At 29.9% G+C, this 15,270-nt stretch overlaps 2 protein-coding genes across 3 annotated transcripts in view; one reads left to right on the top strand and one right to left on the bottom strand.

The window, feature by feature from the left end:
* DIP-beta (Dpr-interacting protein beta) overlaps window positions 1-15,270 on the top strand; it is a 217,546-nt gene that overhangs the window by 107,069 nt on the left and 95,207 nt on the right. The gene's annotated exons all lie outside the window — the stretch shown is intronic.
* Window positions 8,579-13,190, bottom strand: LOC107162704 (membrane-bound alkaline phosphatase-like). Its single transcript, XM_015509717.2, has 6 exons — window positions 12,954-13,190; window positions 10,920-11,140; window positions 10,447-10,821; window positions 10,176-10,368; window positions 9,266-9,718; window positions 8,579-9,035 (listed from the first exon to the last, which is right to left on the bottom strand). Exons 1-6 carry the CDS (start codon window positions 13,024-13,026, stop codon window positions 8,749-8,751), a joined length of 1,602 nt encoding a protein of 533 aa, XP_015365203.2. The 5' UTR covers window positions 13,027-13,190; the 3' UTR covers window positions 8,579-8,748.

Below are 15,270 nucleotides of genomic sequence, written 5' to 3'. Positions count from 1 at the left end.
AACAAATAATATTCCTGTTCAATTCGGTAGGTACACACCTAACCTTTGTCAATTTATTACAATATAACGACAACACATAAGGTCTATATAATAATTATGACCGTATCTATGACGCACAATCTTTTAATTTCATTTAAGAGGATAGTTTTTTTTTTCTGAAAAATTTCTGAAATTCTGAAATCTGTAATATAAAAATATGTAATACGAGCAAATTTCGTCATTTGTTTTTACAAACAGGCCACGAGATCGAAACTGTACTATATACTATATTATAATACTCGCTACATTGTTTGTTTAAACTTTAATTATATTAATTTCCTCGCGTATAACTGCTAATTACGCGTGCACTTGAACTTAAACGTTGGTTTGTTTGGTTTTATGTTCATTCAGTTGTATATAAGTGTGTGATATGTGTAATATAACGGTATATTATCTTCAGTGCAATGTGTTATATTTAATATTGATGAACATAGCATAATATTTAGATACCTATACACAAATTATTTTTCATTAGTAGAATATTTAGGACCTTGTTAGGAGGAGGGGGTTTATATAAATGTATCCAGATCTCACTGATTAGAGGGAACTAATCCATCATCTGATAACTAGCTACTACGATTTTCATTGCCACACACAATAGCATATAAATAGACGCTGCATAAAAAAATGGAATTATACCACACAAATTTATTAAATCTCCTGTGTTAATTAATTAATACAATTTAATAACAATTTTTAACTTTTTACATATTGATGTTAACTTGAGCTGTAGTTTTACATATAGTCATCTACTTCACAGATGATTTAAGTTCATCTAATGTATGTGGTGGTAAAATCGTGGAGTCACGTGAGACCCATAAAGAATACTAAACATTTTTTTTTTTTTTTGTTACTTATCAAATCGACCAAATTTCAATAAAATATAATGTAGTAGATTTTGGATACGTCACAATCAAAAGTATTAGTTTATCGGTGTGGTAAGATTTAAACGTGATTACAGAAAACAGAAAAAGAAAAAATTAAAACACCATCCACACAATATCATACTGATATCAATACATTAATTACTCGGCTTAGAATCTAAAATAAAAATAACTACTTTTTTGTTATTGTTCTATGAACGCCGTAGTGTCTTTAGTGTTACTTCAAAGTAGATACACTGCTCCGATCCACAAGAGTCAGACGGTCAAATCCGTGTTGAAAAAATCTACACACGCTATCATATTGATGATGTCGATAATACTTGTTGTGGACATAAAAAAATTCCATTAAATAACTCAAAACAAGTAAAAATATTTTGAAAATGTTATCAAGTATAGAAAATGGTAACATAAACCTTTGGTGTAAATGTCAAGCATCTACAATTATTTATTTTTGAATCATAACAATATAAGAAAATCGTGTATATACTGAATATTTGTATCACCAAAGATATAGACGTCGTAGAGACAACATGTACCTAACATCAAAAAAATAATATAATGTTGTAAAAATAAAATTGCTTGCCTTAAATTGATCATTATGATCAGAACTGTAATAATGTATATTATAAACGTATAATATAAAATAGTGAGCAATGATTGAACAGCAAATTTTTAGACAACTTTGATAACTAACACACACACACACTTTGGAGTTCTCTGGGGTAAGTTTCTTATCCATTAATTGTATTAAATAATTTTAAATTAGTAATATAGCAATATATTCGGAAGTCACAATAATAAAAATCATATTTTAACATTGATTTTAGATTCCTACTCTTAGAGTTTCAATATTAATCTGTCAACTTTGAATTATTGCCGATTATAATTGGAAATTATTAACTCTGTCGGGTACCTAACTAAAAATAAATTTGATTATTAAACTCAAGTTTGTCAGTCTCGCATATACTGTTCACATATTGAACATTTAAACACGCGATTACTTTGAACTGATTATAGTTTTAAACTTTAATATCCACTTTTAGTTCAGACAAACCCGATACATCCATAGGCCAAAATGCTGTACTTGTTTGACCGCATTCCGAATTTATAACCAACGTAACGTAGTCATAGCTTTTTATAACGAGTGCGTTCTACATTATGCATTGACTGTAATGGTTAAAATATTGGCATTTAGCGACGATATGAAACGTGTGCGGAATTGACTAACCATGCTAAAAAATATACGATATAATAACTATACTGCAACGAGTGGTAGGAATTTTAGTATTTTTGTCTCACCACATATTACTCACATGGAATTTGTGACTGAATAAAAATACACAGTAAACTATTTTACAAATATAGATTTAAATACTTGTGGACCATTATACATAATATAGCAATATCTTGGTTTCGTTCTTGTCGTACCAACTGCCATTTCATAACTAATTATCTAACGTCAGTTTGTTATTTTGAATCTGCTCAATTCAGTGTATCGATGAAATGTTTGAACTTAAATTAAATCTCACTAATCATAGGGGAATTATCAATAACAGAGCAATGCTCAACCTACGACTTATTAAGATAATATGTCGTTCATATATATCGATCCAACGGACTAGAAAACACTTAACTGCTATCTTGTTCACCTCAGCTTTGAATATTCCAATTATATTTATATTAGTTATACATAGTATATACAAGGCGATCTATTATCTAATCAGTAACCAGTAAAAAATATTTTATTGCTATTTATCTCATTTAAATTGAATACTCTCACAGACACGTAATTTAGGGGGGGGGGGGGGTAGGCTCATCGACTCCCTCCCCCAAAGACCGTATTGTAGTAGTTAATAATTAATTTAAAAAATATAAATAAATATTGAATGTAATATTTAAATTGAATAATATAATTATAATAATAAACTAGTATAAGTTCTATGATAAAAACAAACAATACGGCGTGAATTACGTAAATATTTGTTCGTGAACACGCCACACGCCACACGGACCTTTAAACTTCCGGCTGCCGCTGTTCATATTTCTCCACCTGCCGTAGTGCCATGCATCAATATCCAATAGCTTATATTATCTTTATTGTCCACGTGTACGTCACACTCATAGATCATATACTAGATTTGTTTGTTTTAACAAAAAGTGTTCACTTTTTCACAACAAGCTAGTGTACACCAAAGCATTCGTTTTGAAATAGTGTAGTCGCACACACTGTTTGTTTTAAAAACGTGTTACATCATTGCACAGGTTTTTTAATCATTATAATTTCTTATCAGCGAATAGTTGATTCTTTAAATTATAAAAAGAAATCTTGATATCCTTTTTTTTAGAAAAAGGGGGTGAAATTCTTTCTCTTATATGCTTCAAAATAAAAGTTAATATACTTAAAATATATCCAAATTGTATTTATCAAAATACGTTTTCCTATAAAAAAAACTACATTTTAAATTGTACTGCAAATCTTTTTATGATTTCAGGCATTACACTAATTTAATTTTGAATTTTTATCAGTATCTAAATATTAATATACCTACCCTATATCAATTATGTTTCATATAATATCTATTGTGTTATCATAGCAATGTATTTCTATCGAGTAAGTTATGTCAAGAGTTATTGTTTAATAAATGTTTCTAATTTTTAAAACATAGATAAATTAATATTATAATAGGAATTATTGTCTGAATAATACTTTGATAAATAATATGTAATATTCTTGACTAGATATTTTTGAACAAATATGTTAAATCTGACTCTGATCTTACATCTGTAATGTTTTATTTCACCTCAATTATTTCTTCGTACTTTTATTAAATATCGGTTTAAGCCCCGTTAATCGTATTAATCAATGTGGCACAACGGTTCATTTCAATATTCTACACCCAACAAAATATATACCATTCATTATACTTGTGCAACTAAGCGATCAATTTGCTGGATACCAATTGTGTTGTCCCTTTTTTTAATATTATAATATTTGTATAATATCGATATCATTATCACGTGCGCTGTTATTGACTACCAAGTAAATCCACATCGAAAAACATAATTTTAATCGTGTTTATTCTTTAAACACGTTAATCCGAGGAATTCTTGTAAAACCACTTTGGTACTCATAATGTTCAAGATTATATGCATATACGGATTATACTTATTCGTTGTGCAGTTATCCAACATATTATAATAAATTCAGAACATTGAGATAATTTTAATGTTGTATTTAAATATATTTTGCGTATTTCGCATACAATTTACTATTTGATGTTTTGATGTCCACTCATAATCTTGTAAAGTTTACCATGTAGTTGCTCACTAAGTCCCAACCCACGTGCGCAGACCATGTTCGCAAGTTCCGAGTTATTTCGCAACGCCAATTTTTCCAATGGATACCAACGTGTAATAATAGCAACGGGTTAGCTTGTTTGCTTAGCACTGTCACGTGGTCGGGAGACGACCAGTTAAATATAAAATATTCGGGGAGCAAGTTTGTGTTTCCTTTGAATATATTTTACCGTAACTTGAGAACAGGATGGAAATTAGGATTTTAATACTAAAAATAACAATAGATTGATTCAATATTAATACACAGGTTTTATTATTACTTATGAAAAAAAGCTGGAGTTGTCTCAGAAGTTAAGTGTATGCACTGTTAATCGTAGAGAACAAAATACTGTTCTCTTACCTACATAGTAGTCATTATCAGTAGCTTTGCAATAACAAATGCGAGACACCGCCGAAGGGGCTTAAATTCTAGTCAGGATATTATTATTGTACCTGATATGTATTATATTGTGATTATGAAATATCAGTAATGATGATCGATCATTACAGCACGTCTATACAATCTCCGGTGGTCTACATAGGAGAAAATAAAGGTCACAATATGACTATGAAACGACAAACGCGTGCATAGTAATAATAATATATATTTAAAATAGTAATAATAATCAGTTTAAGAATTGTTGTCGTCGTTGACGTTGGGAAGACATTTTACGCATATACGATTATTGTTACACGAAAATAAAACATCGTTCGAGACGTTTAACCCGACGACAGAACGCGATCCTTAATCATATAGTTGTTTTTATTTTTTTTTTAATAACGTTTAAACGTTTTACCCTAAGTCCCTAAAACACCGGCGGCGCCGTCGTTTTTACATAAATCATCGCGTGACAATGTCCCTCCACCATGTACCCCCTCGCAATGTTTCATCATAAATGTTATACATTTATACGTATTCATTATTTTATTCGCTATTCATGATGTACATGTACGGTTTCAAATTACCGAAAACCGTACTCGACACAAACGGATATAATAATATATTACGACTCGTCACGCTAGGCACGGGGGGCTCCTGGTTCGTCGTTCGTAGTCATCGTTTAACAACGATAATTCAAATGCTCCGATATACGCTTCTGCCGCATATTATGAAAATAAAAAAATTACAATAATAATGTTTTTGTCTTTTTCATCGGTGTGCCCACGAACCGTTAAACATAATACACTGTTTATAATAATAATAATAATAATGCGAGGCATTAGCATTTAGCAGTTGTGTTTGGTCTAACGTTATTATAATACTATAGGTAGTAATGATATTATCAATATTATTATTATTTGACGACGCTTAGATCGAATTACTACACAAATATTACGAATTTGTAATAGGATATAATACAACGCCAAATGTTTACAAATCTCATCAAAAAACAAATCGCCTACCTAAATTATGATACAATTATATAACTACAACTATGTACCCTTAGACGCAACAGTTCAATGCCTACCTTGTAGTAAATCCTTCGCGAATCTATGGCGAAAAATTCAAACAACACGTTTATCATGATAGTATTTTTTCAGTCAATTAATTTAAAACTGTATTGTTGTAACGAACCTTTTGGTATAAGACACAATTTTGCTGTTCAAAATGTTTTGTACTATTTAATTTAACTACACTTAGACTAGTAATAAATAAGACATAATATATATTATATTATATACCAACGGTCGGCTGCAACTGATGGACCGCGGTCCGAGTCCGGACTGTGAAAGATAAACAACTGGATCATCAACATAATATATTATAATTTTTTCGTCTACAATTTACTATTACAAACATATTATAATAATTTGACAAAAAATATTTTTTTCTGGACCTCATTTATTTGTTATTTATTACTCAACTAAAATTTACTTGCAGACCCTGTATATATACTAATAAATAAATATTCAACAAAGGTAGGTACATCAATGTATAACTGTCTTATTGGACGATCCCAATGATGTTGTATTACACGTATAAATGTAGGTACTTATAGAAAATGGTAATAAGTTCTAGGTACTTAGAATTATAAAAAAAAAGTTTTAAATAAAATAGAACACACGTGATGTGAATCAAATAAATTTATCGCATCCCATACCTATTGTCTACAACTCAAATCGTCCACGTACGTGAGTTGTGCAGGTACGAAACAAAAAAATCATTATTATATTTAGTTTATAATGTCGAAAAAGTTAAATATACACTTTTTTATGTTTGAATTTCTACTAAAATCTAAACAAGTAACGCAAATTGTGTGCATAAACGAGTTAAAAATGTTAGCCATCGTTTATTATTTCGATATACGTACTTACGTTAAATTAATTTTTTTTTATGCGAAAGTTTGTATCTTATAGCAAATGGTATATAGCCAAACGCAGAATGCCACGGACTACTACTAAGGTACTCTAGTGTAGTGGCAGAAAATAGGCAAGTATTTAAATTCGTTTTAATAATACGATTAGTATTTTTTTTTTAATGTATGGAATACTTCATGTTACGGGAAAATCGTATTAAATTGCGCACCAAAGTACTTGGTCAGACACTTTTAAGTCTAATGATTACAATTGTACCTTCTGGTCACCATTGAAAATAATATCAAAGTCTAAAATATGAAGGTTTACGAGCCATATTATATTGTTTGCATACAGGAAATTACATACATAATTTTTTTCCCGCTAATAGAAGACGGAATTCTATACGAAACACGAATGTTTGTATACTGAATGGCCTTGCTACGACCATTATATTTTAAAGGACAACATATTTTCAGTAATTTCTAATCTCGTCTGGGATCTATGTGTTAGTTCGTAAATTGGTATGACTGAAATTGAATGCGGATGCCACTCTCGTACGCGCATGCATATAATGTGACAATAACTCTATAACAATATGAAATTCATTACACTAATTTTGTGACAACTTACTTATTGGTTTGATTATTAAAGTTAGTTATCGTCGTATGATTTTGAATCTGAAGAATAAATACTTGAATCAAAGAGAAAAATGTTTGTAGGTCGTATGAAATAATTTTCGTTTGTAATTTTCATTTTATTCATCAATTGAAGAAATACATAATATGTTATAGGTAGTTTGGAATTACTGTTCACAATAAAATACGTATTGTGATTTATAAACCATTTTTTGCTGAATTCAATTTTTTCAGAATAAAAATCGTATGAAAAATCCATCTTTAATTTTGTCAAAACTAAAAGACTTTTGAGCTAAAATTGACAGCGTCTTAAAAAAAAAAGCATCTTAAGTGATATCAGAGGACAGAAATAAACAAATCCTATAACAAAGAGTTAACATATCAGTGGTCAAAGAAAAATAAACAAACATTTACACGTATTTTTTAATAATACAATTTACAGCCGTATTTAACATTTTTTTATATATCATATGCGTTAAATAAATTATTCAAATTTATACTATAGAATAAATAATCTTAACACCACAACCAAAATCATTTTTAAAGTAAATGTTGAAAATAACAAACGATACTATATGTTTTAATATCTGCTGTTAAATACCAAACAAATAAAAATCTACGAAAAATATGATCAGTTAAATATTATGTGCAATTGATATATTATATTAATTAAGCTTAGTTGATTGTAGTTTATATATATATATATATAAATGCTCTAGTATAAGCTTTAAGAATTTTCCGAGTTTTTATGACAACAATTATTTAATGAATAGGTATTCGTTAAATATCTCTCACCTGTGACTGTCATTTGAACGTATTCTCAAATAAATGTCATTGTAAAAATTCCATGTAACATTATTTACTAAAATAGTTTTGAAAACAAAACCAAAATATTTTAAGGGGATTGGAAGCGGTGATTTTCTGTCTTTGTCTAACACACGTGGAACATACAATACGCCTGATAAAAATTAAAGTACTTCTAGCTGCTTGATTTAAAATATGTAAAGATTTTTGAATTGATATACAAGTTTACTTCGCATCAGTCGAAGCATATTTTTAATATATTTAAGAACAAATATTGACAAATTTATAATGTTTAAAATATTTATTTTTATCAAAATATTGCTACAATCGAAAAAGTGCTTCAGCCGATGCAAAGTAAACTTGTATACCAATTAACACATCTTTACATATTTTAAATCAAACAACTAGAAGTACCTTAATTTTTGTCAGGCGTATTGTATGTCCCACGTGTGTTATACAAAAACAGAAAATCACCGCTTCTAATCCCCTTAATTATGTTTACTGAAATTCTCTATAATCCGGAGTTTTTTGTTGCTGATGAGACTTCGTAATATGGAAGTTAATTTTATGTATAATACCACATTTTTAGTAATCTTTTATTTACTCAAAATATATATAAATAAAATACAAAACTTTTTTATGAAATATATATATATATAATATACAATATACATTATATATTATGCATATATAATATACATTAACTTACAAATAAAATAACGTTATATATATTGTAATATCCTTTTTGAAATTTATAAACTGTACTGTATACTTCTCATGAAACTCATCAACGCGATTATAGTAAGAATGGCTTGTCCAGCAAATTGCAGTCGAACAACGTTACCGATATTGGAGCCATTGGTTGGTGGATTTGTAGAAATACCAGCTGCCATTGCTAATCCTAGAGCAATTTGATTTTGCTCGTAGTTTCCGGCGAATAAATGAGACATAGGACCCCTCGCAAATACCATTACATCTTCGCCTGAATGTGTCGCACTAGATCGATCAACCAGACTTGGATATTGATAATCGATTTTTACTAGAAAAAACAACTCAAATTAAAATAATGAAAATATTTTGATGACCAATAATATCTCTAATATACATTTTAATAAAAATAAAAATAATTATTTAAATTTTAACCCATCGTTAATAATTAGCATATAATTTTCAACCCGAAATAATGAAATCTAAATAGAAAAGACTCAATTTTTAATCAAAGTACGACATTTTAATAAAATAAAGTATAGGTTTTAATTTAATATTTACATAAATCTTCTTCGGTCACGTTGACTCTGTGACACGTGCTATCATTTGTGAATGATTTTTTCGGACCAATGGCATAGCTTAGTGTTGTGTAAGTCATATTGTCTGAGGCTAGTGATTGCGTTAAGCCGAGTATATTCTCGTTTCGTTTAGGATAACCAGCCATCGACATGGTGTGCGCGTGGTCTGAAGTCACCACGATTAATGTGTCATCTTCACTCGTCATCGCCACAGCGTTCTCCACAGCTTTAGAAAACTCTAACGTTTCGTCGAGCGAGATTCTCGCCCACGTCTTATGATGTGCCTTATCGATGAGGCCACCTTCTATGAAAAGAACGTAACCGTTTGGTTCCTTCTGAAGCAGCTGAATAGCATTCCTGGTCATTTCCTGTAACGTCGGCTGCGTCTCGAAATTGGATTTTAACCTATAATCCATGTGACTTCGGTGAAAAAGACCTGAAAAATGTACGTTCCAGTTGAAGACAACATCAAACAGTACAATTCTGAAGAAAAAAAATATAAAAAATGCTGACAAATATTTTGGCATTATGCTCTTCAATTTTTAACACAATTTTAATAGAGCTATTTAATTATACTCAATCTGTTTTGATCAAATTTGCCCATGATATGCTCACATAAGTCAAATAATACAGAATATTTTTATTTTTTATTCGTATCTAAAAACCAAAACTGCAAGGATATGGAAAAGTTTGAATTAAGCTTAATATAAAAACGTAATATATAATATATATCACATGAATTCATATTATTTTGCAGGTTTCACAGTCAATGGCACATAATTATAGACTTAGCAATAATGATATTTGAACAAGAATTTATTATGTTTGGCCTTGAGTTACCGAAAGAGTATTGTGAAATTATTATCAAAAATAAAAAAATAAGTTGATCTTACCTAACACAAAATCAGTTTGAGACATATCTGTCTTCACTAGTTCATCTCTAGTTGTCAAGTACTTTGAAATTTTATCACTGAATCTCGTTCGCTTGTCATTTTTCCAACTGATAACTAAGTCTTCGTCCGATCTTAATCCCGTGGAATTAGCTTCTTGCTTTAAGAACTTATCGCGACCACCGCCCATGATAACCTTATGAAAAATTGAAAACATAAAAAAAATGGAATAACATATTTTTTGCTGTGGAAGTTTAAAAACAGATTATCATACCTTAAAATTTCTACCGGGATCTTTTGTTATCAGTTGTTTAGCTATGTCTTCACACTGTGCAATGTTCGTTGTTCCATTGGAACTCTTCATCATATCTACGTCAGATTCCCAGTCTCGGTGAGCGATGTGTGCGTAACAACCAGCTGGTGATGCGTCAGTAACCCGGGTGTTGGTCACGAAGCCGGTTGCTTTCCCAGCCCATTGTGCCCATTGCATTATGGAAGTCACGTGGTGCTCATCCGGAACAGATAACGGACAATCTCCAAGGGGTACTTTAGACGTTACGCCAATCGTGCCTTTGTTTGCCTTTACACCACACAGATATGCCGTGGCTGAACATGCTGAATCAGCCACTTGACTATTAACGCAATATGTCTATTCGTATGGACGAAACCAACGATTAGGTAAATGTAAAATAAAAGCCCTATGCAACGTGTATTCTAATAACAGTTTTTTTGTTATCAAATAATTACCTTTGATATTCCAGTGAACGGAAACCGTTCAAAGCTCAGGTGTTCGCTTTCACCAGACGTGTTCTGCAACTGACCTTTGTATATTCGAGCGGCCGTTAATGTGGTCAATGACATACCATCTCCCAGAAACATTATCACATTTTTCGCTTTATTCGTTCGCAATGGTTGTTTTGACTTTTCCTCTAACATACGTTTTCCATTTTCTATCCAGAATTTAGGATCTGACAAAGAATTTAACTTTTATAATATAACTGCAGACAAAGTACATTTATATGATTAATGAATTTAGTGGTTATTTTTTGTTGAAGTTACACCTACATACGTTATCACTGTGTTACAAACGCATAAAATATCAAATTGTATGTACTGAATAATAATTTTAACCCAATTATGTTTGATTTAAGAGCGAATTGACCGATCATCAAATTAGAAGTTTTATCTAGTGAACTTTTCATAAGAATTTTTTATAACACGATCAAAACAACCCCTTATTTCGAATATTGTTTTTTACTTTATCATTACTATAATTATAGTAATATCAATAAAATATGTTGAAAAACATTTAATTGTATGTTATGATTTTAATGAGCTAAAAAAGTAGTAACATATTTTTCATTTAAGCTAAAAAGTTAATGTTTTAATTGACAACAACATAAAAAAATTAATTTCCAAAGTGAAAAATCTAAAAATGTATATTTAAATTTGTTATATCATTCATTCAACCAAATTAGCACTATACAATATGCATAATATAATGTTTAGTTTTCCCATGCCCTATTTGGCATAAACATGAATTATATTACAATTTTCCCTTAATGGTTATATATAATAGGTACATGTTTACTACATGTTTAATGGAGTCCATTATTCTTGAGGAATAAATACTCATATATAAAAATAATAATATATTTTATGTGTATCTTCAATAATATTATAAAGAGGAAAGATTTGATTGTTCCTTTGTATTGAATAGGCTCCGAAACCACTGTACCGATTTAAAAATTGTTTTACCATTAGAAACCAACATTATCCCTGATAGACATATTAGACATAGGCTACTTTTTACCGCGGGAAAATTTCTCATTCCTACGAGAAAACAGGTAATAAGACAACGGGTTGTATGAATTATCACTCAGTACTTATCTTTTTCACATAACTTCTAAACGGTTGAACCGATTGGGTTGAAGTTTTATATGGGTATTTCGATGGTTTCCTAAATTATTTTAAAAATATAATTGGACTCGGTAGGTGGCGATGCTGTCGGTATGTCAACTACTAAACGGCTGGACTGATTGAGTTGAAATGTTGTATGTGTATTTCCACGGTTTCGCAGACACGTATGAAAGTACATGTAATGGTACACGAATGTACTTTAGTAGAGACGACCTACGAAAGGAATTTTTACCCATGTCCTATTGTATGTGTGCTTATTACGAATTGGATCTTCTGATAATCAATTTATTTCGCTACCACAAAATAAAACGACTTCAAATATCGTTTACAGAGAAGCTCTAACCCAATAAATTTAATGATATATGATTCAATATTATTTTTTTTTCAGCATGATTTAATGGATATATAATGTATGATTCGAATTCCACGCAACAAAATTTTGAGATTTACGATAGAAATTTTTGTTTATAAATGGTTGCCATGGGTTTTAAAGCTATAATAAAAATTATTATTGGTTGCAGTTGGTTGAAAATGGTGGCTATTGATTATAGAAGAAACAATTATAAAATATTATAATTATAGTAGAAATTAGTATTTTAAAGTACTCTGAGTTGTATTAATGTATAGATGTACTATATTGATATACTATTACACATTGTGCGCGATCCTACGTAGTCAGATTATCTACTAGGGAGGCTGTATTGCACTTACTGCAGTGAGTTACATACAAAAAGATTTGAACAATCACAATTTTTTAAAAGCAATGAAATGCACGGGGTTAGCTAGTCTTATGGCTTATAATATAGTAAACGTACGGTGACTAAATAATATTAAATCGATTAGATAAAGCTACGAGTTTACCTGACTCCTGAGTGGTAGTGGCTGCGGACACCTGTAGCGCGCAGATCAAAAAGCATACGATAAATGTCCACATGATTGATTGGTAGGCGGATGTGTTACCAAACTTAGATAGGAACCATATGGTTAAATTTTAACACTCGTGTCCGGAGATGTAAGTATGAAAGAAGTAGAGATGGAGGTGAAATCGTTTTCACCTCAATGTTTCACAACCTAGTTGATTGACATACTTATAAATACTCCGAAGTAAGCATGAAGATATAATTTTTTTTTAATTATGTTATCTTGACATAACTTTGAAAATATATAATCTTCATTAATTAAAATACCTACGTATAGATACAGGTTTTACCATACAAATATTTAGTGTTAATTTAAATCATTATGATTATTGATTAACGTAATCCGTATAAAGTTAATACTCATATTTTATTTATTTTATTTTATTCTCTGGCACGGCCACTACCACTGAGGCTAATATAACAGTAATATATTATCAATACTTGAAAAAGCAATGGAGGGGGAAACTTAAATCCTAAACAATATCGATAATCACGTTTTTAATGTTAAGAGTGAATAGGCGTGAGTGTTTAAGCCAGATCATCTTTCTACCGTCTCTATTAAAAGTACCTAGTAAATATTTTAATATTATGTATATTCTTATCCGTCGTATAATATCAATTTTATCAAAACACTTCAAAAACTAATCACCGATTTAAAAATATACTTATTTATTCTTTTATATTTTGATTTTATGTGAGGACATTAGTTCAGAAATATGTATAAATAATTGTTTAATTTATTTAGTTACGCAATAATTCAAAACTAAATAGATTATATAAATATAATTAATACGTACTGATTTAAATTTCACACATACATACATTTAAAAAAAAATACACAATTTTTTATAAAAGTTATGAATTTTTAAGTCAGATATTCTATCAATTACCTTAAAAAATACACAATATAGTAAACTGATCAGTCATATTTTTAGCGTATAATAATATCATCATCCACTTGTGACTTGGTGTGGCACGATTGTTCCAATCATTTGCGCAATATTATTGAAAATACGCACCTCCCACTGTCTATAATTCCCGGATAAGTGACCACCCGGGTTCTTAGTGTCAAAAAACTTGCCATACATAAAAGTGTTACCAACCAACCAACCTATCGTACCAGGGATAATTACCCAACAGTCTATGTTCACTGCTGAGATTAATGTATCAATGAAGAGTATTGTTGTGATGAAGGGGTGGGGAGGTTAGTACTTCGATTTGAAAGTTTTATTTTATTTTCAATCTACTCGCATTAAAATTGAACAACCATATATTAGAGTGTATAATATATATATGACACCATTTTAAGACGACGTGAATTCTTCGAGCAAAATATAATATTCAATTTAGATTTTGAGAGCTGTGTAGCTGTCATCCGAACAATTTTAGTTTGTTCGTTTATGGGTGGTTTACAGATGTATTTGTGTGTGGGCTGAGCGCGCGTCGCATACAAAATATTATTATAATAAGTATACACACAGGTTTACAGCGTGATATGCAAATTACACTGTCACGTGCAGAGACCACTTATAAGTATTTATTTATTAGACCGCCATATCTATGAGCTAATAATTAAAGTAAAGTTATCTAGACCGGAATAAGAATGAAAAAGGAGTAATCGAAGAACGATTTTTTTCTTACCACGCAAAAAAACTCTTGTGGAAAACCAAATTATATACGTATAACTTAACGTGACTGAATTATTAGGTGTTAAAAGGGATGCTACACTTAAAGTTGTGAGTTACTAAAACGTTTATGTCGTGAAAGAATAAAATGTGAAGAAAAAGCAAAAAATGATCAAACTTACTTACACAGACTTTTTATGTTAAGTTTGCTGCACACGTCTTTAATGTTTATATTAAATAACGAACAAATTCAAACGCCTCGATACCTGCCTAAACAAATTATTCAAATCTAACATATTTTGCACTGTGTAAGTAGTTTAAGTCGACACGATGCAGTGTACCTACATTTCCAAAAACTTGCAACAATTTATTAACATATAATATTTTATTGAATCTACAATTTTATTTTGTTTTTTTATTTTTTATCAATGATTTAGAACACATTTCCAAAATTAATCAATATTTAACCATATATGAAATGCAGTTGAAAAATAACCAAGTTAAAACATATCATACATTATGTTTAAAATGCACTGTAAATATTACAATAACTATTGTAAAATAATACAGTTTAAATTATTATCTAATTATCTCGTATATATATTAAGCAGTAAGATTCAGGATGAGTACTTG

Source organism: Diuraphis noxia, unplaced genomic scaffold, assembly GCF_037042655.1.
Source record: "Diuraphis noxia isolate RWA-SAM2 unplaced genomic scaffold, SU_Dnox_SAM2 contig0002, whole genome shotgun sequence".
NCBI lineage: Eukaryota > Metazoa > Arthropoda > Insecta > Hemiptera > Aphididae > Diuraphis > Diuraphis noxia.
The sequence above is the reverse complement of the archived record's forward strand: the minus strand, read 5'-3'. Positions and strand labels throughout refer to the sequence as shown.

What these genes read in the sequence shown, in the direction of transcription:
- LOC107162704 (XM_015509717.2), bottom strand. Translation starts at nt 13,026, where the DNA reads ATGTGGACATTTATCGTATGCTTTTTGATCTGCGCGCTACAGGTGTCC. An exon ending in TCAAACTGATTTTGTGTTAG is followed by an intron (nt 9,719 to 10,175) that starts GTAAGATCAACT and finishes TACATTTTTCAG; the next exon opens with GTCTTTTTCACCGAAGTCAC. An exon ending in CGTGACCGAAGAAGATTTAT is followed by an intron (nt 9,036 to 9,265) that starts GTAAATATTAAA and finishes TGTTTTTTCTAG; the next exon opens with TAAAAATCGATTATCAATAT.